Raw genomic sequence first — 25,346 nt, 5'->3', positions numbered from 1 at the left:
GAGAACTGGCCGTTTTGTAGACTGACCCTGGTAGATATTTTCTCGTGAGTCAGTAGAGGTTTTCCATCCGCGGGTAGAAAATTCCCCAAGGAGAGCTGTATTCTCTTCAGTGCGGCGACCAGACCTTCTCCAGGACCCACACCCACTGTGAACATAGCGAAGGATTTAGGGATGAAGCGACGTGTTGTCTGGGGTTTAAAATATGTTAACAAAACAAGACGAAGTTTAGTAGATGAAACAGAGTGATACTGTTTTTGTGTTTGGCTAAAGTTAGAACCCAGGTCCTGGCAAGTGGAAGATCAGTGCCCCTCCACAGAGCTGTATCCCTGGCCCCAAGAGAGACAGTGTCTTAATAATAATAATAGTAAATCTCTCAGGAGCCAAGGGAAGGGTGTGCTGTGAGTATATCATGTAGCTCTCCTGCTTCCTCACACAGAGTTTAACATGGAAATGTCAGCTTAGCTCATTCTGATCCAGTTGCCGATGACAGACTAATTAATGCCCTGACAGCTTTGGTACTCAAGATGGCATTGGCGGGATAACGTTTTTTTCTTGGTTTTCAGCTGTGAGCATCGCATTCCTTGTTGGTTTAGCCCTCATCGTCGCAGTATCCCTCCTGAGGCTCTTGCTGAGGTAAGTTGGTGAGGAGAGCTTGACTGGGAAGCATAAACCCAGAAGTAATAAACCCAGAAAGGGCAATTTGGCCCTCAACTGACCATTATTCCACCTCAGGACAATCACCAAGAGCAGACAGTCATAGATGACCGTTATTTTCTGTCTAGTAGGATTTGTACATCCGCCATGACGGTTCTATTCCTGGGCATCTGGGCAGACGCTAGTCTCTGACCATGGGCATGCTTATAAAGGTGTGAATGGGTTTTTGCCTTCCATTCACCCAACATGCCTGAAGATGAAGATATTTGTCTCCTGGGTTGAGTCTTAGTTAGTAGAAGTAGTTTATTACCTCTCTGAGTCTTGACATCTTAACCACACACACCCCACACACACACTCCCTCTTTCTCTGCTCCCTGCTAGCCCAGGAGTCTGGAGGTGGGGTGGGGGCTCAGTGTAGTGCAAGGGTAGCGTGTAGCTCAGGACCTCAGCATGGCTCCCTTTTCTTGTGTAGAAGCATCTGATTGGAGAAGCCACGTGACCTTCTCTGCGTGGTTAGCAGAATCCTGGGACGTGAGTCAGTAGACAAGAGAAGAGAAATAAAGCAAAATAGAGCCAGGCTGGCTTAATCAACTTGCTAAGCCTTTGACTAACTTTAGAAGAAGGTTCCTTTGTGTTCTAAAAGGCAGAAGGGTGACCATAGAGGCACAGAGCTGTAATCCCGACAATTGAAAGGTAGAGAAAGGAAGATCTTGGGCGTGAGTTCAAAGCCAGCCTTGACTCCGTAGTGAAACGTGGTCTGAGAAAGGAAAGATGGATGGAAGGACCACAGAATTCACTAGTCACATCACCTTGATCCCGGCTGGAAGAATGAAAACATGACCTTCATTTGGCTGCCTCGAGGGAGCTTAGGCATTCTGACTCTGGGAGGGTTGAAATGGTTTCCTTCTGTGTCTAAGAAACCTGACCTTGCCGGGCGTGGTGGTGCACGCCCTTAATTCCAGCACTCGGGAGGCAGAGGCAGAGGTAGGCGGATTTCTGAGTTCGAGGCCAGCCTGGTCTACAGAGTGATTTCCAGGACAGCCAGGGCTCTACAGAGAAACCCTGTCTCGAAAAACAAAACAAAACAAAACAAAAAAAAAGAAGCCTGCCCTTACAGTGGTAAGGCTCGCTTGCTGCTTAGATATGACCACTGGACTCAGCTGCTTCCGAGGGGGAAAGTATAGCTCCTGAAGTTCTGATTCTTGGAGGAGGCAGGTGCTGGCTTGTCAGTTTTGTGGTAAGATGGACACGCTGTTCTAATACAGTGGCGTGCTTTCCCTGTGAATGGATCTGTCCCTTCACGTCAGAGTGACAGAGAGCTGGGGTGACGTACTTGCAAGGAGGAACTGGTCATCTTGCCATCTTGCCCCCGTGTAACTGGACCCCTCTGGCTCTCCTAGGTGGGACGACTGCTGCAGCGGGGGTGGAGCGAAAGCCTACTCTTTGTCCTGTTGTTTCTCAACATGCCTGTGTCAGTCCAAGGATGTTGTGTGATCCAAGACTTTTCCCCCTTTCACTCGGGGAACAGGCAGCTGAAGATGAAGGCCTTATTTATTATTTAGGCATTTCAACGTCTCCATTTTGGTGCTTCCTTGAGTGTGTCTATTTTAATGTCTTCACGTGATAGTGCAGATTAGGAATGGCCGTGGTTTCTAAGGGGATGGCAAGTGTAAGCATCCGCTGTGTGGGTTCCATGTGCGGCTGATTTGAACACGTATAAACAACATCCTCAAGCCAGGGAAACTGAGCAGGCTACATGAGGATAACAAGGAGCATTGCCTAGGATACCCACGATATAAGATACAATTTCCTAAACACATGAAACTCAAGAAAAATGAAGACTGAAGTGTGGACACTAGGCCCCTCCTTAGAAGTGGGAACAAAACACCCATGGAAGGAGTTACAGAAACAAAGTATGGAGCTGAGATGAAAGGATGGACCATGTAGAGACTGCCATATCCAGGGATCCACCCCATAATCAGCTTCCAAATGCTGACACCATTGCATACACTAGCAAGATTTTACTGAAAGGACCCAGACGTAGCTGTCTCTTGTGAGACGATGCCGGGGCCTAGCAAACACAGAAGTGGATGCTCACAGTCAGCTAATGGATGGATCACAGGGCTCCCAATGGAGGAGCTAGAGAAAGTACCCAAGGAGCTAAAGGGATCTTCAACCCTATAGGTGGAACAACATTATGAACTAACCAGTACCCCTGAGCTCTTGACTCTAGCTGCATATGTATCAAAAGATGGCCTAGTCGGCCATCACTGGAAAGAGAGGCCCATTGGACACGCAGACTTTGTGTGCCCCGGTACAGGGAAACGCCAGGGCCAAAGGGGGGGAGTGGGTGGGTAGGGGAGTGGGGGTGGGTGGGTAAGGGGGACTTTTGGTATAGCATTGGAAATGTAAATGAGCTAAATACCTAATAAAAAATGGAAAAAAAAAAAAAACAAAAAACAAAAAAAAAAAAAAAAAAAGGAGCATTGCCATCCTTTGAAATGCATGATGGGAAAGGTCTGCTTGATGGCTTGAACAGTAAAGGCACTTGCTACCAAGCAGTGAGACAGGAGGGGGAAGTTAGATGAAGTAAGGGTGTTTGAAGGTCAGTGACTCATTGCATTTATCAAAACAAATGGGTGATTCTGTGGTTTTATGTTTTCGAGACAGGATTTTTCTGTGTAGCCCTGGCTGTCCTGAAACTCACTCTGTAGACCAGGCTGGCCTCAAACTTAGAATATCCACCTAGTTCTGCCTCCCAAGTGCTGGGATTAAAGGCGTGCACCACTATACCGAGCAAAAATTATGTTTAAAAAAATTGTGTGTTTATGTGTGTGGATGTCAGGGGACACCTCTCGGGGGTCAGTTCTCTCCTACCATGTAGATTCCTGAGAGCAAACTCAGGTTGTCAGGCTTGGTGGCAAGCATCTTTACTTAGTGGGCAATCCTGTGGGCTGGAGATCTTTAGAAATATTTATGCCCAAGTAGAAATCTCATCCTAATGAAAAATCAATTAATGTATTTACCCTTTTGTCAACCATGTAGAAGAATTGGTTGGTTGCCAACGGATGCACTCTCCAGTGTGCATGTGTGCATTTGCATGTAGTGGCAATCACGCAGAGTGTGCGTTCTGCTTTTCTGTATGTAATTGCTCATTTCCTTGTGTGTCTGGTGGAGTCATTCCTCTGTCGAGTGGTCACAGTTGTTGCCACGTGCTTGTTCTCGTACTTTTAGCAGTGGCAAGAACCCTGGTGACAGAGAACACTGTCTCCTGAGATTTTCAGTCTTCCAGTCTCTATCATTATTCTTATTAGCTGATGAGGGCTGCTACAAATTGGATCTCTATTTTACCATTTCTAAAACTCTTTCATAATGTCTGTGAACATTAACATAAATTTTATTTCAGTATCTAGCCAGCTTGAAAATATTACCATTTAAGACAGAAAACTAATGGAGGATGTTTTTTTTTTAAATACAGTTTGGATGATGTCAATAACTGGATATCTAAGACAATAGCTTCTCGAGAAACTGACCGTCTCATCAATTCTGTGAGTTATTCAAGTTTACGTATGTTGGCTGGGAGGTTTGCTAAATTTGAACTTGTAATTTTCTTTTTGTGAGTGTTATTATCCAGTTTAATACATTTGATTGTATTGTACAAGGCCGGACTCTATGTCCTGAGTGTTTTACCCTTCTGATGAATCTAACCCAGGGCCCGTGTGCCAGCATTCCCTGCATGCTTGCTTGCATGCTTGCTTTCTTCCCTCCCTTCTCCCTCCTTCCTCCTCCCTCCTCCCTCCTCCCTCCTTCCTCCTCTCTCCCTCCCTCCCTACTCCCTCCCTCCCTCCTCCCTCCCCCTCCCTCTCTGAGATAAGGTCACAGGTAGCTTAGGCTGACCTCTAACTTACTGTGTAGTATATAGCCAAGGATACTCTTGATCCCCCTCTCATCCACCTCCTGTGTGCTGAGATTATAGGCCTGTGCCATCTTAGTTACTTAGGTGGTACTAAGAACCAAGCCTAAGGCCTTTAACGTGATAGGCAAGCACCTTCCCAACTGTCCCAGCCCACTCACATTTATTTTTTCATTATATTTTGTTATTTATTTATTTATTATTTATGTGTTCGTAAAAGAGACACATGGGTGTGAGTGTGTGTGTGTGTGTACATTGCATGTACATGTGCTATGGCCAGCACAAAGAGCTCAGAAGACAACCTTTGGGAGATGTTTTCCTTCCACCGTAGGTTCTGGGAAGCTTGGCCGTCTTGCTAGCCTCTAACCTGCTTCCCTAATATAAGGAACAGCCTTGTTCTCAGCCTCTATGGAGGCCCCAGTCCCCTCTCTCAGTGAGGGTAGAAGTCTGGGCCGCCTTAAGATGTATAATCTCCACTCAGCAGACAGCCCCGTTTGAAAATAAATGAATCAGAACATTAGTATTACAAGTAGAAATGTCGATGGCCATTGTAATAATTAAATATACTGTTACATTTGGACTAATAAAGTCTCCATAACATATTTGCTTCCACGTCTCTTCTGGACCACCCAAGAACCAGTTCATGTCTTTTTTTTTTTTTCAGTTGTGGGGGGTGGGGGGAGCAGGCTGAACGCATGGTCTCTCATGTGGTAGCACGTACTCTGCCTTTGATTTATGTCATCAGACCCAGAACCAGACCTGTGTCATTATCACGTGACTGCCAGCAAGATCAGCAAAGAACATAAAAATGCTAATAAAGTGGATAATGAATCCTCAGATGGGGTCTTTACAAAACCAAACTATTGTTCAAAAATTATTCCTTTCCATTCCAGTTTCTTTGGATTGTCAAATAATGAAATGTATCCCTTAATCCTATCAAGCATCATCTCTTTTTCCCTTTGCTTGGAAGGAGCTAGGGTCTCCCAGCAGAGCAGACCCTCTCAGCGCTGATTACCAACCAGAAACTCGGCGTTCTTCTGCGAACCGTCTCCGATGTGTGGACACATTTAGGGGGTAAGAGGGGCTCAGTGGTGGCCACAGGCCCTTGTTAGATTTTGCACACAAGCCCATTTCTAGCATAAGGCTGTTTGCGTGTTTTTAATTTCCTAGGCTGGTGTAGTGTTGCACTCAGGAAGCCAAGGCGAAAGGCTTGCTGGGAATTTAAAGCCATCCTGGGATACCTAGCAAGACCCTTTCTAAAACAAAGTTAAAAACAAAACAGAAGATCGTTGTCTTGGGATTATCATGATAAGGGGCTGGAGTGTAAGCAAGCCACCTACCTAGCTTGAGTGCATTGCTGAGGCCATTCTCCAACAACACAAAAAGCAAAAAAGGCCTGAAACAAAAGGCAACATCGGTGTGGTGCTGAGAGAAGAGGGAGGAAATGCAGCCAGAACCAGGTGGATAGTTTAGTAGTCTGGGCAAGTGGCTGTGTTCGGGACACACTCTGGTTCACTGTGTCAAGCAAGCAGCAGCAGTTTGGAAGGAAGGGACGCCAGCCCACAGCCACATTGGAGTGGGGAAGACTCACTTTCACCCTTTCCTCCTAGCTAGCACACCTGGAATAACAAGCCCTCTGACAGCAGCTCCGCAATCACGGGCTGTGGCTTGTCACGCTGTACTTCTGGTGGACGGGTGAAGGCCAAACTCTGACAAAGCAGATTTGTGAATAGCCAGAAATAAGACACTCAGTGTCTGTTCTTCCATCTAAGAGAACCCCACAGTTCCTTCCCAGCATCGGGAGTCTTGGGTACCCTTTTGGATATGTGGGAGCCAGTGCAGGTGCTTGGATAAGCCGCCCCTATCCAAAAAGCTTGGAGCCAGAAGTGTCTCAGATTTCAGAGTGTTGGAATATTAACCACGAGAGAGCTTGTGGGTGGGACCCAGGTCTAAACACAAACTTAGATTTCTTACTATGCATGACCTGAAAGTGATTTTAGGCAGGATTTTTACAGTGCCTGTGGCGGTGTTTGTTTGTTTGGTTTTGTCTTGTGTTTTTTCTTTTGGGTGTGGGAGCGAGGCATTCTGAGATTTAAGGCTAGGCTCCACACGTGGTAAGTAAGCACTACTTCACCACCCACATATTTGCTGTGAGCTGACATTTTCCACCTGTGGCTTCGTGGCCACACTTGGTATATTAGTGCACTTCAGGTTGCAGGTGAAACCCACCACAATCTACAGAATCAATAACAACCTTGCAGTTCCCGGAGCCCCCACACCTCTGACAGGTCTTATCTGAACACTTAGAAATACTATGGAATGTGCTTTTAGTGGGTGTGCTTCACGGATGGAAAACCAGAGCCACCGAGTTAAATAACTCTCTCAGCCACTCAGTTGCTAAGCGGGAGAGGCAGGCTACTGTTGTAGGTGGGTCACTGAGCACAGCATGTTAGACCTCAGCATGCCAAGTGTTCTTCTCAGGTCAGCAGTCAACAATAGTCTGTTTAGAAGGTATTTTAACTGTACCTTTTCTTTCCTGTCACCATTGACGCGTGGAGATAAGAAGTTCATAGGTGAACAGAAACTAACATTACATACTTAGGAAGCACCTATCGAGGCAGCAAGGCTTGAGCTTGGAATCCTTAGCTGTGTGAGTCTCATGATTCTATGTCAGTAAACTTGAGGCATCTAAAATAATTACCACAAAGTTGTTTTATTCTAAACATGTTACTTTGTTTTCAGATCATAAAATTCAGTAACGTAGAATGAAGTTTTCTTTAAAATGGCTGTGTGTGGGGCTGGAGAAATGACTCAGTGATTAAGAGCACTGACTGCTCTTCCAGAGGTCCTGAGTTCAAATCCCAGTAACCACATGGTGGCTCACAACCATCCGTAGTGAGATCTGATGCCGTCTTCTGGTGTGTCTGAAGACAGCTACAGTGTACTTATATATAATAAATCAAATCTTTTTTTTAAATGTGTGTGTACACTCACGGGTGTTAGTTGTGGTTTCCTGATCATGGTGCTCCTGTGGAGTTGGAACGATGGTTTACCATTGTGAATTCTCCCCTTCTACCATGTCAGGCTGGGATCTTTAGTTATTTATTTTACTTTATTTTTTTGAGACAGGGTTTCTCTGTGTAGCCCTGGCTGTCCTGGAACTCACTCTGTAGACCAGGCTGGCCTCGAACTCAGAAATCCGCCTGCCTCTGCCTCCCAAGTGCTGGGATTAAAGGCCTGCACCACCACTGCCTGGTGGGTCTTCTGTCTTGCATTAAGTGCCTTCACCAGCTAAGCCACCTTGCCAGCCCCAGTATAAAATTTCCTTGACTAAGATAAAAACGTAGGCTGAGAGCATCGTGTTGTGTCCCTTCCTAGTGAGCACCAAGTAACCATACCTCACTTTACAATTTTCTACTTGTGTCATTATCTGCCCTGTGGAGTCACATTATCATGTGACACACCTTGTGTGAAGTGTGTCTGTCTTTGACGGCTGACCTTACATCCCCCTCTCTTTGCCTTGCAGGTTAGCTCTCGTCCTCATGGTCTTTGTTAACTATGGAGGAGGAAAGTATTGGTACTTCAAACATTCAAGTTGGAACGGTAAGACACTTCCTGCAGGTAGTGTCCCCAGAGAACTGTAGATCAGCAGGAGACTGGGCACCCTCTGTGGGCACTCCACCAGAGCCCTCCCAGCCTGCTTAGAACCACCCTGGCCTTACTCTAGGGCCCTTTGGTTTGGTTGAGGATCTAGAGCAATTCTCTCTAGTCACACGGCAACCCTGGATTTTTCTGCTGTGAGACTGCGGGTCTCCACAGGGAATGTAAAGACTTGGTTTTACACAATCATTGGTACGGTCTAGATAGTAGAACTACCGTGTTCTGGGGAGTCTACCTACTTAAGACTTACAGCCTTTCTTGGGGTGCCGCTTAGGGAGATTATTCTGAGTGGCACTCAGTAATAGCTCTGAGTCTGAGAGGGTAGTTAGCTGGACAGTGGATATTTTAGAACCAGGAAAATGACATAAAATGCAGACATGGACTTTTGAGAAATTTTAGTTGTCTTTATCCTAACCAGACCATACCTGCGGAAGCCTCTAGAAGAGACTTTGACCACTGGGACCCAGATTCCATGTATTGATGATGGAGTCTGTAGCTGATGCAGCTAATACTCAGACCTGCAGTCCAGATGCTGATAGAACATGAGCTGGTTTTAAGCATGTATTTAAAACAAGAGTTATTGCTCCTTGAACTCTTGGCTATGGCCAAGTGTAAAACAAGATTCATCGGCTTGCAAAATGGCTCAGCAGGTGAAGGTGCTTGCTGCCAGGCCTGACAACTTGAGTTCAATCCCTGAGACCCACATTGTGAAAGTGACTCCTGCAAGTTGTCCTCTCACCTCTACCCATGCCTCCCCACCCACAAATTAATTAACAAAGAAATTTAAAACGAGAGTTCTATCTCCCATTCATACCTAAACATCAGATTTTTTCTTGTGTGGCTGGTGATTTCCAGGTAGGTTCCATGTTGGACATTCTGGTAGAAACATGGAGTGCCTGATGGGAGGAAAGAACAGGTTTTGATTGGTATTGCTGGAAGGTCACAAACTTGTCCACAGGTCTCTAGTTTTAGCCTCCATGAATGGTTTATAGTCAGAAACCTCCCTGCACCTGGTCAGGCCCAGGGACTGTGTAGGGGCTCCTGTCTGCATATTGTACTCTGTAAATATTCAGCAAAATGTGCACATTGGGAACTGGGAAGTATTTATATTCTAGAATCCTCTTTCTTACTCTTTGTTCTTGTGTTATCTTACAGGACTGACTGTGGCCGACCTCGTCTTCCCATGGTGAGCTGATGATATATTGTAAGGGTTATACACATTAGTGATTAATGCCCATCACCAATAATGCATTGGTATTGGATAACAGAAGGAGATAAAAGCCTTCCCCTTGGAGTCCAGATTTGAAGTCTGTACCTCAGTGTTCTGTGCCTTCCTTGTCTGTCTGTTGTATGACTGCATTTCTGTCTGCAGGTGCTGTGTGCCACTCTAACAAGGGACTTTTCTCTACATTTATTGAACAGAACAGAAAGCATCAGTGGGGAAGAAAGGGGACGCTTTACAGAAATCTTTAACAGAATTTTCCAAGGGATTAAGTCACTGGCTCCACTTGATCCAGACAGCAAATAGCACTGTTTATCCACCAATATCTATCAAACTGGTTACCTTCAACCTTTACGATAGACTTTTGGAAGTAGATCTCAATTTCTCTATCTGCTGCTTTCAGCAAGTGATACACATGTGTTCTCCGGGCCAGGGAAATGGTAGAGTAACTTAAGATTAAATCTATGCATTAGCTTAGGTGGTACGGTCGATAACATGGAAATCCAAGGAAAGTCGGGTAGACTCCTATTGTTCTCTTAAAGGCCGATGAATCAAGCAGGCTGCACACACAGCAGGATAGCAGTCATACGTGACTTCAAGGTGTATTAGTAACCCTGGCACAAGTTCCAGGCTCTTCGGGCCGTTTCTAGATCATCGGCCAGTACTGACTGCTGTGAAGCCCTACCGTAAGTTGTGTTACTAGGTGGTTCATACACTTGACATCATGTTTACACATGCGTACATAAAAATGGTATCTCTGTGTCTGCGTGAGATTGAAACTGAGACCTTATGCTTGCTAACCACGTGCTCTGCCACCAAACTGTCGTCTCAGTCCCAAAGGTGAATGGTTCCATAGGGAAGAACAGCTCGTTAGGACAGATATGCTCTTCTTGATGCTGAAACTCTACCACAAGCTCTGAAATTATAATCGGGTTCCATCAATCTCCTAAATATGTTTAAATCATGTCTCTTGAAAACAGGTACACCTGAGAATATGGATACATATGAAGCAGGAAATGAGAGGTGTAAATAAAAGATATCGGTAGTGCAGTGGACACACTCTCCACTTGTGGATTCTTAGTCTTGCCAGGGCATATTTCCCATCTGAGGCACCATTTGCATTCACATTGATGCTCTGAGCAACTGTGGTGCTCCATCACCGGAGACCGTTCCAGGACAGTGGTTGATATGTTGGGACTCTGGTGTTTTATTACTACCACGGGTCAAGGATAGGGGAAAGATTTTTTTTTTTTTTTTTTTTTTTTTTTTGAGAGGGATTTGGTTAGGGCACTTTCTGTTTGCTCAGGATCTGGTAAGGACTTCAGCATGCTGTCTGCATGGCTCCTGTTACTGTCCTGTGAGCAGCTGACCCTGGAAGGAAAGCCAGGGGATGCTGGGAGGCAGCCAGAGCAAGCCACGCTTCCCTAATCCCTAGCCAGCAGCTAGGAAGACTCGCTGTGGTGTGTCAGTTATTTTCTCCTCCCTGGGACAAAATATCTCTCTAGCTCAGGGGTGGGTAGCATTGGAGCAGGAGGCAGCTTGTTCACAGCAGGACCCAAAGCAGTGTCTCTGGGCAGGAATAGGGGCTGCTCCAGTCCTCTTGCCCTACCCTATACCCCTGTGATGGCCAAGTTGCTCCCTGTTTCCAAAAGGCCTCATGATCTCCTAAAACATCACCAAATGGGACTGACTTTTGAACATGCAAACCTGTGGCCAGCTCACATTCAGTTTTGTTTTTTGGGGGGAGACTTTGTGAATTTAAAGAAAGGAAAGAGAAATGTGTGTGACTCCTACCAGATGGGGAGGGAGTGAAGGGGGGACTTTTTCTTCCAGGAGAAGGAATGAGTTTCTAAGAGATGGGATGTTTTCTTCCTGAAGGACTTTCTATGCTAGCACAACCCCCTTGCAGCCCAGTGTTCATAGCCTTCCTGTCACAGCTGCTGGGAAGGCTGTTCTTCGGAGTCCCGCCAAGTCTTAGCCAGTTTTTCCTCTACGACAGGACTCAAAGATGCCCCGTCAAAACTCCCAGCCAACAGGGCTGTGTTTGTGCCCCTCATGTATTATGAGCCTGACAGGGTTTCACGAATTGGCTACAGTGGACAGATGGTGTGTCACCTCCCTCCCGTATTATAAGATATTAAGGATACATGTATAAATATTAGAAAATGGCCACCTACCAATAACCTTTCTTTTTAGGTTTGTATTTATTATGGGAACTTCAATTTTCCTATCAATGACTTCTATCCTGCAACGAGGATGTTCAAAACTCAAACTGCTGGGGAAGATTGTGTGGAGAAGCTTCCTGCTAATCTGTATAGGAGTTATCATTGTCAACCCCAATTATTGCCTTGGTCCATGTAAGTATCTCTGCCCTGCTGTTAGTATATGGTCACGTTGGACTATGGAAAAGACTTGTGTTATATATCCATACACCACACACACACACACACACACACACACACACACACACACACACACACAGTATTTGGGAGCAAACCCAGGCCCCCTGCACATGCTCAGCAAACGTTTTGCCACTGAGCCCCACACGCCCTCCTCTGATGGAGTTCTTCCGACGGAGTCCCTCCCTGCAGACCAATGATTAGGAGAGTATCCTTTCCGCTTGTATATCGTTGGCTACTGTACTTAGCTTGGCATTTTAGTACTGGGAGGTACTGTTGTGGCTACCCCAGTTCCTGTGACATAAAGGTCATGCTGAGTGAGGTTGAAGTTCTGTTTCTGGGTTGTGTCCATGTGTTCAGGGACAGAGGAGAAAAAGATCAGGTCACTGTTCTCATGCTCTGTCCCCTGGCCCTTCCGGTTCCACGGACCGCCAGTGTTTGCTGTTAGTTTAAGAATCTGTCCTGACCTGTGTGCTACTAGGAAGGGGAGTTGGTCTTTGCTTCTGTGCTCCTCGGTGCCTCCAGGTGGAGAGCAGAGGCCATGAGCGCCTCACATTGCACCAATGGCTGACAGGGAAGGCAGCAGTCACCATCCTGGGGGCTTGACTTATCTTTGGCAAAGGCGAGTAGATGCTTACACATGAGCCAAATCCAGCCTTGTCCTTACTAAAGGCAGTAAGTGCCTTTACTAGAGGCCTAAGAGCTTAAGGTAAGGTTCTCAGCCTTCCTAAAGCTGCACCCATTTAATACTGTACCTTGAGTTACGATGACACCCAAGCATAAGATTATTTTCATTGCTACTTCATGGCTGTAATTTTGCTACTGTTACGAACGTTCTGCAAATATGTGCTATTGAGATGGTCTTAGGTGACCCCTGTGAAAGGGTTGTTTGACAACACCCCTCACCCAAGGGGTTGTGACCCATAGGCTGAGACCCACTGGCTTAGAGATCATTTTGATGGACTCCATGTGAGGTGCTGTTCTTCTCAACCTTGGGGGAAGCCACTACAGGTTTGCTATAGGTTGTTCCCTCCTGGAGTACAGCTGTAACCTGTTGTACAGGTGAACAGTGGTTTGGGTTTGGTCTGAGTGTTTCTGGCGGACAGGAGGGTTATATCCATATTCCTAATAGCAAAGAGCCAGGACAGGATTTAATGCCACGGGGAGTCCTTGCTTTATTCCCCTTCCTGAGTGAAGTTGGTCGGCTGCTTGTTTGCAGAGGCCATTGTGTCCTCAAGCCACATGTGATAATTTACTTACAAGTGATAGAAAGAGTGTCTCCCCCTCGGGAGACAATGCTGTCTTGGGGTAAGATGCGTCCTGTTGGCTTAGCCTAAGGTGCCCTGTGTCTTTGACAGTGTCTTGGGATAAAGTGCGGATCCCTGGTGTCCTGCAGCGGTTGGGAGTGACATACTTCGTGGTCGCTGTGTTGGAGTTCTTTTTCTGGAAGCCTGTGCCTGACAGTTGTACCTTGGTGAGAGTCTGTGGAGGGGTTGGGGGTGTAGCTGGAGGACAGCCTTGGGGGTCATTTGTTCTGTGCTGTTCACCTTCCTTTTGAGTTAGGGTCTCTCACTGGCCTGGAACTCTCTGCGTAGGCTAGGCTGCCTAGCCAGTGAGCCCTAGGGAACCCTCCTTTACTGGGGTCATTGGAATGGAACCATAGTTCCCTATTGATCCACCTGCCCACTCATTCCCAGAAATCATCTTTTTAAAACAACAGGACAATTCACAGTACGGTTTTCTGAATCCTTAGTTTGCATTGTGTATCAACTGTACTTCTATCAGCGAAATGCTTTTTCCTGTCTCCATCAATTGCTTCTTTTTGTTTGTTTTTTGAGACAGTGAAACAGGATCTCACTATGTACACTAGGCTAGGCTTGAACTCACGGAGTTCCACTTGCCTCTGCCTCCTGAGTGCTGAGATTAAAGGCATGCTTCACCACACAGTACTCTCTAGTTTTTTGGGTTTTTTTTCTCTCTTGATACAGTGCTAGGGACTGAACCCAAGGCCCTCGTGTAGCCTAGAGCAGCCGCAGACTCAGAATGTTGCTGAAGGTTGACTTTCAGCTCCCGATTCATCTGTTTCCACCTCTCAGGTGCCACTGTGCCTTGCATCGTAATATCAGTGTGTGTGTACGCATCTCCATGTATACTTGTGTGTGCAGACGAGAACAGCCTTGGGAGCCATCCACGTTTTCTTGTTGAGATTGGGTCTGGGCACAACCAAGTGGGCCAGGTTTGCTGGCCAGCGAGCTCAGAGATCTACACTGGGGTTACAGGCTCACAACACACACCGGCCTTCTTGTGTTTCTTCCGAGGGTTGGGTTCCGAGGTCCTCATGCTACCACTGAAGAAATGACCCTGGGCGTTTCCCGACCGTGTTGGGCTGTTCATGACTGCCGTTCTTGCCTCTCACCCAGGAAAGCAGCTGCTTCTCTCTCCGAGACATCACGTCCAGCTGGCCCCAGTGGCTCACCATTCTGACGCTGGAAAGCATTTGGCTGGCTTTGACATTCTTTCTGCCTGTCCCTGGGTGCCCTACGTAAGTGACCCCTTGCCAGGTAATCCCTTTGTGTGCATGCTCCTGTTTGTATGTTAGAGGGGATGCATGTGTGCGCATGTGCATCTGAAGGCTCTCAGTATCAGCTTTATTCTTTATTCCCCCCTCCTTTTTATTTTTTATTTTTTATTTTTTTTGAGACAGAATTGACAGAATTTGCCAAGTAGGTTGGCCAGGGAGTCCAAAGGATCCACCTGCTGATATTACAAATATGTACCACCATGCATGGCTTTTTTTTTCATAATAAAAATATATTTATGTGTATGAGTGTTTTGCCTGCATGTATATCTGCATACCATGTGCTTGCAGGCCAGAAGGAGGTGCTGGATCCCCTGGAACTGGAACATCCATGTGGGTTCTGGGAATCTAATGCGCTCTCTCTCTCTCTCTGTCTCTCTGTCTCTCTCTGACTCTCTGTGTGTCCCTGTCTTAGGGCTTTACTGCTGTGAACAGACACCATAACCAAGGCAACTCTTATGGGGCTGGCTTACTGATTCATTATCATCAAGGCACAAACATGGCAGCATCTAGGCAGGCATGGTGCAGTAGATGCTGAGAGTTCTACATCTTCATCTGAAGGCTGCTAGTAGAAAACTGACTTCCAGCTAGGATGAGGGTCTTAAAGCCCACACCCACAGTGACACATCCACTCCAATAGGGCCACATCTTCTAGTAGTGCCACTCCCTGGGTGGAACATAAACAAACCATTACAGTCTCTCTCTGTCCCTTGCTTTCTCTGTCTCTGTCTCTGTCTGTATATCTCTCTTTCTCTCTCTGTCTCTGTCTCAATCTCTCTCTTTTTGTTTTTCCCCACATGGGTTCTGGGGAATCAAACTCAGGTCCTCATGGTTGCAAAGCAAACACTTTACTGACTGAGCTCCCTCCCCCCCCCCTCCAGTCATGACAGTTCCTTTCTGCGAGTCAGCACTAAGGTTTAGAGCACTGAAGACAGTTGCTTTTCACACTTCGTTGTCCTTCGAGGCTCTCTTTCCATTGAGAGGAGGGTCAAGTTGTCTCAGCATCACTCTGAGTAGAAAGTAGAACTGTGTCCCAGTGAGAACACTAAGTTCAGGGGCTGGGGCTGCTGGGGGCCTGTTTGTGAGGCTGTTTGAACCCTGCTTCGTGGATAGCCACTGCTCTGTGGTTCTGTCGTTTAAGTATGTTTTTTTACTCCCCTAGTGGCTACCTTGGCCCTGGCGGTATAGGGGACTTGGGGAAGTATCCTCATTGTACTGGAGGAGCAGCTGGCTACATCGACCGCCTGCTCCTGGGAGACAATCACCTGTACCAGCACCCATCCTCCACCGTGCGTGAGCCTTTCCGTTACTGAGAACTGGGAAGCAGGGAAGTAGGAAGCTAGCTTTGTATTCTTTAAGGAAAAGGTGGTGTGAAATCACTCTATTAGGGAAACTGGCTGCATTCATGCCTCAGATGTTCACTTCCCGTTGGCAGGTAAAGGCATTTCTGATTGCGGAGTGAAGTGTACCATATAAAACAAGCAGAGTTTTATTTAGCCCTTCAGGTTTCCAGGCCCAGACTCCGAGACAGGGACTCCAGTGCAGGATTCGCGGGGTATCCTCACTGGATCCGTGTGAGGAGTGCAGCTGGGGCGTGGGGGGTGTTGAACTGCACCATGCTTAATCTCTGTGTCTCTGAGGAGGCATTCAGTACTGATCTGTACTGGGTGAGGGCTGGGTCCCTTATGCTGCTTGTTGGAGGAGGAGGTGATTTAGGGAAGCAGACCAAGCCCCCACACTGTCGTTTCTTTTGTTTTATGTTGTGGGATCCAGCTCAGGGCCCAGGGAGCTGTACGCTCATAGTGTGTACCTGGCTTTACTCAAGGACCCTGCAGGAAGTATGTGACAGAAGCCTTTTGGCAGCATTTCTAGTAGCCGGCTGGGTATGACTGTTTCAGGCCTTGGAAAGGTTGAGGGTCTGGGTGGTGCACTGTATACTCCCAAAGTTCTGGTCTCGTTTTTATATTAAAAAAAAATACAAATGTTTTATTGTAACTGACTATGGTTTTTGTTTCATTTTGTTTGCATGCTAGCTCTTAAAATACGGGCCTCCTACATGCTAAGCATGCATGCTTCCACTGTCCCACCCCCTTCTCAAATGGACTGTTAGATGCTATTTGCCCAAGAAGGTTAGGCGCTGTGGCTGCTGCAGTGGGGTTCACGAAATCAGAAGCAGCACGCAGTCCCTGCCCTGTTAGGCATTTGCATTCGAGTTTGGTTAAATGTGGTCCAACACACTCTGCCAGACGTGCTAATGTGGCCAGGCAGGGTCATGGCTTCCTTCTTACGATGCTTATAAATTGCCAGTGAATTTCTGCTGTAAAAGAAAAAAGAAAAATAAAAGGAAGGAAGAAAGGAGGGAGGGAGGGAGGGAGGGAGGGAGGGAGGGAGGGAGGGAGGGAGGGAGGGAGGGAGAAGGAAACCAGGAAGCACCACTATTGGAGTGTATCCCCCGTCGTGCGTTTCTTTTGTGTCCAGCGATTGACTGCCACTCTCCTTCTCCGTTTCCTCAAGGTGCTGTATCACACAGAGGTGGCCTACGACCCTGAAGGAGTCTTAGGGACTATCAACTCAATTGTGATGGCGTTTTTAGGAGTTCAGGTATGAAGTTCTGTTTAGGAGTTCTGTTCATGTCCTCAGGCTAACCTTCTGACAGTTTGTGACAGCTGCTAACAGTGCCACAGTGCTAACAGCACTGTATTGAGGTTGTACAAGGAGGCCATCTGCTGCCCTACGGGTCTGGTAAATTCTGTTTAGGATGGAGAGTATGCAAACTAGTGTGGGGTAGCTCAGCAATTCAAATGACTAGCTGGATCCTTGCATTCTGGAGACTAAATTCGTACTAGTTGTGGATTTATTTTAGCCCAGCAATTTGTGGATAGTGAGTTCTATTAATGGTTACTTTATTTATTTCTCTCTCTCTCTCTCTCTCTCTCTCTCTCTCTCTCTCTCTTCCTCCCTCCCTCCCTACCTCCCTCCCTTCCTTCCTTCCTTCCTTCCTTTTGTTTTTTGAGATAGAATTTCTCTGGGTAGCCTTGACTTTCCTAAAACTTGTTTTGTAGACCAGGCTGGCTTCGAATTCCTCAGGGATCCTCCTGCCTCTGCCTCCTGAGTGCTGGGATTCAAGGTATTGGGTCCAGGAATGGCATCACAAACCACACGAATGCCGATCTCAGTCAGACAGGGATGGTTTGTTGAGTATCTACCCCAGAACTGATCGGCCAGGGCCATGGTCCAGATTCAGGAACTGAACCATGACACTGAGTTAAGATTCTACAAGGCTTTTGAGCCCCAAGTCCATAAACATCTGTGTTCACCAATCAGGATTCAGGGATAGGGGATTTCCTTTTGAACATGTCTTTGTTGTCTACTTATCCTGCCTCCTTGCTTGGGGCATTCAACTGTGGCAGGGGACTTGCCTTGTCTAGTATTCATGTTCTAATTTGCCTACCAGGATGGAACTTGTCTAACATTCGTGTCTTCAGTTACCCATGTACGTGTCACTTTCTGCCAAGTAGTGTGTCAGTTCCCAGGGAGGTCTTAAGAACTAAAACCACAAAATGGACGTCTCATTCCAGACAGCTTCTTCTGTTGATGCAGGTGTCTCTCTGATGTTGGGTCCATCCCAGGGGCAGCCAATAAAGGCAAATACAATACAAGATTATACTTAGGAGCAGGGAGTGTTGCTGGGTGGTTGGCTCATGCTGGTTCTGGCCCAAGCTTGTTGTAGATGAGTCTACCGACTTCTCTGGTGATTAGTTTCCAAGGGCACGGCACAGGACAGAATATGTAGTCAACTTAAGCATGAAAAAGTTTCCTGGTAGCCTAGCAGTGCTGGTCACGCCTTTAATCCCAGCACTTGGGAGGCAGAGGCAAGAGGATTTTTGAGTTCGAGGCCAGCCTGGTCTACAGAATGAGTTCCAGGACAGCCAGGGCTACACAGAGAAACCCTGTCTTGAAAAACCAAAAAAAAAAAAAAAAAAAAAAGGAAAGGAAAGGAAAGAAAAGAAGAAGTTTCCTGGTAACAGCAGAAGCAACATAGTAACAATACAAAGTGGAAGGCTCAAACAGGTAACACTTACCTAGGCCTTGACACAGGTGCTTGCCACCATGCCTGACAATGGCCACATTTCTAATTCCTGCACTTGGAAGGCTGAGGCAGGACGACTCAGAGTTTGAGACCAGATGGGTCACAGAACAAGACAAATGAAAACAGACGCTATGAAAGTGTCCATGTGGAGTTTTCAGAATGTTTCAACATTGCTAACATGAAGAGGCCACCAGACAACAAAACAGCAGAGATGGACTAACTCATAAACAGCAGAAGTTGCTTCTCAGGCCCCAGCTCAAAGTGCTGACAGGTTCCTTTTCAGACAGGGGTCCATCTCTGCTTCCCAGCATGCAGCCTGTGGAGGGATGAGCACTGTGCCACACGGGGTGGCGCTTACAAGGATGTGAATGCTGAACTTGCTGTCGCATCCCTTTGTAAGATCATAAAGTGTATTCATACGTGCAGAGATCCACACTGGCCCCAGAAGGACCAGACCTCCTTCCCGTCCCAACACCTTCTGAGTTTTCCTTGTGTGAACTTAGGAAAGACACAGACTTCCAGTCACAGCCAGCTATGTAAATGGATCTAAAGCATGCGTGTCTTATGCCCCAAATCAAATCTGGTCACTCTTGGTGTCCCTCGTGCACTTCTGTATGATTCAGAGCAGGCTAGATTTCTCTACGCAAAGTTGTCCTCTCTGGCGTTTGAGTTTATTCTTTGAGGGAACAAATTGGAGAGTAGAAAGGCTTCTACAGCAGGCCAGAGACCATTCTGTGATGGAGAGGGTATCCTGACCATGCAGGCAGCCATTGCAAGGAGTCTGTGGAGTACAGGATGTGGCTGGAGTAAGACCAAGAGCCTCAGTTTTTAATTTTACTCCAGTTAAAATTTAAATGGCCACACATAGCTAGTGGTGGTCCTATTAAATTGTATGCTAGGCAAACCCCAGCCTGCTAGAGCAGTTGGGTTAGCGTGGAAAAGTTTAGGTACAGGTTCACAGCTACACTGTGTACAGTTAGGGGATTAAATAATTTTCCACTAATGGGTTGACACCCTGCCTCTATCCCTGTGGTGCTTAGATTCTGTTTTTATATACACACCTTCTCTCTACACACACGCTAGGCAAACCTCAGCCTGCTAGAGCAGTTGGGTTAGCGTGGAAAAGTTTAGGTACAGGCTCACAGCTACACTGTGTGGATTTGTGTCTAGCTCTCATGTGCAGGCTGGGTGACACTTGCTGTGTCTAATTCCAGGGGTGTTATAAGGATGGAATATGTTAATTTATACAAAACCCCCAAAACTAGCACATAGGCAGCACTGGTACATTTCAGCTACTGTTATAAATGATTAACACTGTATCCTTTGATACTTTCAAAGCTTGACTCTAGTTCAGAGAGTTTTGTGCAGCGCCCTGTCTGAGGTTTTAGTTTCCCCGGCACCCAGTTCCGTTTTGCTCCTATGCATCTTGGGTAGTGCCGCCAGACCAGATACTTTGTAGCCAAGCTAGTCTGACCTAGTTTCTTGTCACCTAAATGGGTGTTACTTTTAGTTTCCATCCTGTTGCTGTGATAAAACACTCTGTGGGAAAGTGATTGAGGGGAGGAGAGGGTGGTTTCACTGGCAGGTCTCAGCCCTTCATTGAGGGGAGTGAGGGTCTGCAGGAAAGCAGGAACTTAAAGCAAAAGCCCTGCAGGAAGGAGGGCTGCCAGCTGCCTGCTGTCCGCTGCCTGCTGCCTTACTTGCTGGCTCACGTGTGCTCAGGCAGCTCTTCTATACATCCAGGAGCACTGACCCAGGGATAGCGCTGCTCACAGTGGGCCCTGCCCTCCTATATCAATTAGCAATCAAAACAGTCCCCGGCAGACATGCTGACAGACCAGTGTGATCTAAGCAGTTTGTCGAGATTGAGGTTCCCTTTTCTCAGGTGACTTTAGGTTGTATCTGGGGGCTGGTGAGATGGCTCAGCGGTTAAGAACCCTGTCTGCTCTTCTGAAGGTCCTGAGTTCAAATCCCAGCAACCACATGGTGGCTCACAACCATCCATAATGAGATCTGATGCCCTCTTCTAGTGTATCTGACAACAGCTACAGTGTACTTAGATATAATAAATAAATCTTAAAAAAAAAAAAGAAAGAAAAAAAGGTTGTGACTAGGATAAGGGGTAACTTTCCTGGACTCCCCAAAACCTCTGGGAGAAAGCCCCTGATCTGAGTGAGACCTGCTGAGCCCCCTACCAGCCCCATTATTTCATTTCTCATCCTACTGTGGCACTCTTGTGCTTTAACAAGTTTCTGTGTGTGCTTTCTCCTTCACCCGGAACATCCTGCCTGCTCTAATGCTCTGTCTCCACCAGGGCACAGGGGTCAATTTGCATTCCTCCTTATATCCCCAGAGTCTAGAACGTGTACTTAGCAAATAACTCTGTGTGCTAGATGGTTAACTCGATGAAGATAGAAACAAGAATTCACCTTAGGTGACTCTCTTGGTCATATTGTTTTCTTCCCCAGGCAGGAAAAATACTGGTGTATTACAAGGATCAGACGAAAGCCATCCTGACCCGATTTGCCGCCTGGTGCTGTATCCTTGTAAGTAGCCAGCCTTCTTTACTCTGATTGCTATTCTTTTTTTTTTTTTTTTTTTGGTTTTTGGTTTTTCGAGACAGAGTTTCTCTGTATAGCCCTGGCTGTCCTGGAACTCACTTTGTAGACCAGGCTGGCCTCGAACTCAGAAATCTGCCTGCCTCTGCCTCCCAAGTGCTGGGTTTTTTTTTTTTAAAGATTTATTTATTTATTATATGTAAGTATACTGTAACTGTCCCCAGATACTCCAGAAGAGGGCATTAGATTTCATTACGGATGATTGTGAGCCACCATGTGGTTGCTGGGATTTGAACTTGGGACCTTCGAAAGAGCAGTCTGTGCTCTTAACCACTGAGCCATCTCGCCAGCCCCACCCCCACCCCCGATTGCTATTCTTAAAGCCAACGCTTGTTTAAGAAGAAATGAAGTGTTGAGCAGTCGCTGGCTCGGCATGACGGGGAACAGTTGTCTTGAATAACAGGGTTCACAGAATAACATCTTTAAAAATGATTTCTATTTCCTGAGCCTGGACCCCAGAGCCTGGTGTGTGCCAAGTAACACACTCTACCACTAAGCTACGCTCCTAGTCCCAAGGAGGACAACATCTTTATATCTAAATTCTCAGGCTTAGTTTCTTAGAAAACTATATTACATAAATAAATAGCATAGTGTTCGATATCAAACACTTGAATGATGATTGCTGGAGAAAATGTGTAAGGGAGCCGGGCATGGTGGCGCACACCTTTAATCCCAGCACTTGGGAGGCAGGGGAAGCCTGGTCTATAGGACAGGCAAGGATACCCAGAGAAACCCTGTCTGAAAACAAAATGGGGGGCGGGGGTAAAGAATGCTCTATGTGGGACTCATTATCAGAAAGACTATGCAGGGGATAAGGTTGTAGCTCAATAGACAGCTTAGCATGCATGAAGCCCTGGGGCCTCAGGAAGCCTGGGTGTGGTGACAGGTGTCACGGTGAGAAGGTGGAAGCAAAGGGATCCACACACCCTTGGCTACATAGTGAGCTTGAGGATAGCCTGGGATGTGTGAGACCCTGTCTCAAAAACAGAAGAGAAACTAAGACTGGAAACTGGTTTTAAAAGCAGGAACATCCCATTAAGAACATGCTTGTGTGCCTGCCTGCCTGCCTGCCTGCCTGCCTGCCTGCCTGTTCTCCCCAGCCTTTCAGAGTCACCATAGGAGTTACTGTAACTCATCGCTTACGGTCTCTAACTCAGGGAACACTGGGAAATGTTTTTGGATAATGTATTAGTTATACATCTTACAACAGGTGTCCAGTTAAAAAGAACAAAATCAAAGGTGATTTTTTTTCAGTCCTCCCTAAGCAGTTATTTTTTTTTTTTTTTTGTCTTAAGCGCATTGAGATTGTAATATAAATTTTTAACATCCTTCTTTCCTTCATAGGGGCTTATTTCTATTGTGTTGACAAAAGTGTCTGCAAATGAAGGTTTTATTCCAATAAACAAGAATCTCTGGTAAGTATGGTAGAGGGTGCCGTGTTCCTGTTGGCCCTCATGTTGAAACTGGGTGTTCCCAGGAGTGTGACAGCTCTCCCTCGCTCTTCTTCCCGTAGGTCCATCTCGTACGTCACCACACTGAGCTGCTTTGCCTTCTTCATCCTCCTCATTCTCTACCCAGTTGTGGATGTGAAGGGCCTGTGGACGGGAACCCCCTTCTTCTATCCAGGTGAGTTAGCTGTCAGCAGTAGGTGGTCGCGGGGGGACTGGCTTCAGAGGCCTGGGCTTCCTTAGAGCTGGAGCTCTGTCTAGAGACACATTTCCAGGAAGCAAGCTGAGGAAGAAACCAGCAGGGGCTGGGACGCCCAGCTCACAGGAGGTTCCTGGCCTGTCCCAAAGCCCTATACCCCATTGTCACACGTTTAGTCCCCTAGAGTCAGTAAATACACTCTGCTTATATTCGGGCAGTATAAAATGGTGAAGTGCTGGATGTGACCCAGGACAAGATTGCTTTTAGTAAGAAATATGATTGTGTCTCGTGTGTGTGTGTGTGTGTGTGTGTGTGTGTGTGTGTGTGTATGTGCTTGCATGTGTATATGTATATATGTGATATGTGTGCATGTCCATGTGTGAGTGTGTGTGTGTGCGTGTGCATGTTTGTGAATGTATATATGAATGTGCCTGTGTGTGTATATGCATGTGTGTACATATGCATGAGTGTGTGCATGTATGTATATGTGTGTATGAATGTGTGTGCATGTATGTATATGTGTGTGCATGTATATATGTGAGTATGTATGTATATGTGTCAGTGTGTGTGTATGAATGTGTGCGCATGGTGTGTGTGTGTGTGATATGTGCACATGTGTGCACATGCTGGAGTACAACTTACAGAAGTCAGTTCTCTCCACCAAGAGGGTCCTTGGGGTAGAATTGAGGTCCTCAGGCTTGGTGGCAAACGTCTTTACCTCCTGAGCAGGCTGACGCTCCTACTTCCTACGAATTTACAACTGTACTTCACAGCCAAGCTACGCCTCATGCATGTGGGGCAGTGGGGAATAATGCAAGTGCATGTTTCATGCTATTTATTGGATTCATTTCAAGAATTCTATGAATAGTCTGGAACACCCTCATTCTGATCTCTCTAAGGGATGAACTCCATCCTGGTGTATGTTGGCCACGAGGTGTTGGAGAACTACTTCCCCTTCCAGTGGAAGCTGGCGGATGAGCAGTCACACAAAGAGCATCTCATTCAGAACATAGTCGCCACGGCTCTCTGGGTGCTCATCGCCTACGTGCTCTATAAAAAGAAGCTGTTTTGGAAAATCTGACAGCACCCGCTGAAATACATAGCTAGAGGAGTCCAGGGGGTCTGGGAGAAGAGCGGCGGCAGCCTCCCTCACAGAGGGGATTGCTTCCAGATGCTGCGTCCAAACCGATTTGCTTAGACATCAGAAAGTTGCCTGTGTCTTTCTGACTCACATATCTATGCATCTGAAATGCCATGCTCTCCGCTTTCTCCATTTTGTATGAAATTGCTATATTTGGAACATGTGTGGAAATCTTGTTTAACTTCTCAGAGATTTACTCTGGACATTTTGCCTCTGTGAAAGAGGCCAAGGTTGGTAGACTGTGCTTGATTCAGAGAGAACCCATTCCAAGCTTGGACAGCACCTGGGGTTTGGTCCCTGGCATCACAAACAAGCAAACAACAAAAAGAACCAAGTCTTATTTCCTGAAAACTGACTTTCCACGTGTATGCGCATGCCGACCGTACCGCCGTGGTTTCATGGTCACAGACTATAAAGCTTTTTGAATGGACTGTGTCATGTTGTCTGATTTTATTTATTTTTTTTTTTATAGTATGAACTTTATTGTCTCTAGAAAGCCAAAGTGATTTTCCTTGTCCACTTTCACGGCTTTGATGGCCCCACCAAATGCATCATTTAAAGCTACTCGCTTCTTTCCTCACTTGGAAGAAAGCTGAAATATAGATTTGTTATTGCAAACCACTCTCGTTACAGCTCTGTCTGTCCATCTACCTTATTATTGTCTGTCTGTCTGTCTGTGCTGGCATGTCTCTGGATGATACCTAGGCATCTCTAGGTACCCAGAGATGGAGCCCTGGGAAGAAGAACGTTCCTCCGGAGCTGTCTCCTGGGTAAGGTGTGGGGCCATCCCCTGGCCTGTCAGAGCTTTGGTTCCCTCATCTGTGGAAGGAAAGGAACAGGGATGCTCCCTCCTCTCTCAGGGTTTGGATGTGATAAGGCGGGACCCAGGAGCCGCTTCTGTGCCATCTCACAGAAAACCCTGGGAAACCAATCATCAAAAAACCTCTCTGTCTGCATCCAAGTGAACCCTACCAATGGCTGTCTGTGGTTTCTTAGGGATGAAAGCGATGACTGTGTGTACAGACGCCCTCCTGGGAATTTCCCAGGAGAATTGTTTTTTTGTTTTTTTTTTGTTTTGTTTTTTTTTTTTTTGGTTTTTCTAGACAGGGTTTCTCTGTGTAGCCCTGGCTGTCCTGGAACTCACTTTGTAGACCAGGCTGACCTCGAACTCAGAAATCTGCCTGCCTCTGCCTTCCAAGTGCTGGGATTAAAGGCATGTGCCACCATGCCCGATGAGAATTGCATTTTAAAGAAGCAGCACGATGGGGTTTGTCTTAGTCAGAGTTTCTATTCTGCACAAATATCATGACCAAGAAGCAGTTGGGGAGGAAAGGGTTTATTCAGCTTATACTTCCATACTGCTGTTCATCACCAAAGGAAGTCAGGACTGGAACTCAAGCAGGTCAGAAAGCAGGAGCTGATGC

At 46.6% G+C, this 25,346-nt stretch overlaps 1 protein-coding gene across 1 annotated transcript in view; it reads left to right on the top strand.

The window, feature by feature from the left end:
* Positions 1-24,537, top strand: part of Hgsnat (heparan-alpha-glucosaminide N-acetyltransferase) — a 32,286-nt gene extending 7,749 nt beyond the window's left edge. The window contains exons 5-18 of the mRNA NM_029884.1: positions 564-633; positions 4,133-4,202; positions 5,538-5,641; positions 8,094-8,170; positions 9,383-9,413; positions 11,646-11,806; positions 13,207-13,322; positions 14,269-14,390; positions 15,589-15,715; positions 16,941-17,027; positions 20,985-21,062; positions 22,479-22,549; positions 22,648-22,760; positions 23,681-24,537. Of these exons, the coding sequence (NP_084160.1) occupies positions 564-633; positions 4,133-4,202; positions 5,538-5,641; positions 8,094-8,170; positions 9,383-9,413; positions 11,646-11,806; positions 13,207-13,322; positions 14,269-14,390; positions 15,589-15,715; positions 16,941-17,027; positions 20,985-21,062; positions 22,479-22,549; positions 22,648-22,760; positions 23,681-23,862 (1,409 nt within the window). The 3' untranslated portion in view covers positions 23,863-24,537. The remainder of the gene's footprint in view (positions 1-563; positions 634-4,132; positions 4,203-5,537; positions 5,642-8,093; positions 8,171-9,382; positions 9,414-11,645; positions 11,807-13,206; positions 13,323-14,268; positions 14,391-15,588; positions 15,716-16,940; positions 17,028-20,984; positions 21,063-22,478; positions 22,550-22,647; positions 22,761-23,680) is intronic.
* Positions 24,538-25,346: the final 809 nt, after the last annotated feature.

Source organism: Mus musculus, chromosome 8 (genome assembly GCF_000001635.26).
Source record: "Mus musculus strain C57BL/6J chromosome 8, GRCm38.p6 C57BL/6J".
Taxonomy (NCBI): Eukaryota; Metazoa; Chordata; class Mammalia; order Rodentia; family Muridae; genus Mus; species Mus musculus.
Note: the sequence above shows the minus strand (reverse complement) of the source record. Positions and strands in the feature narration are given on the sequence as shown.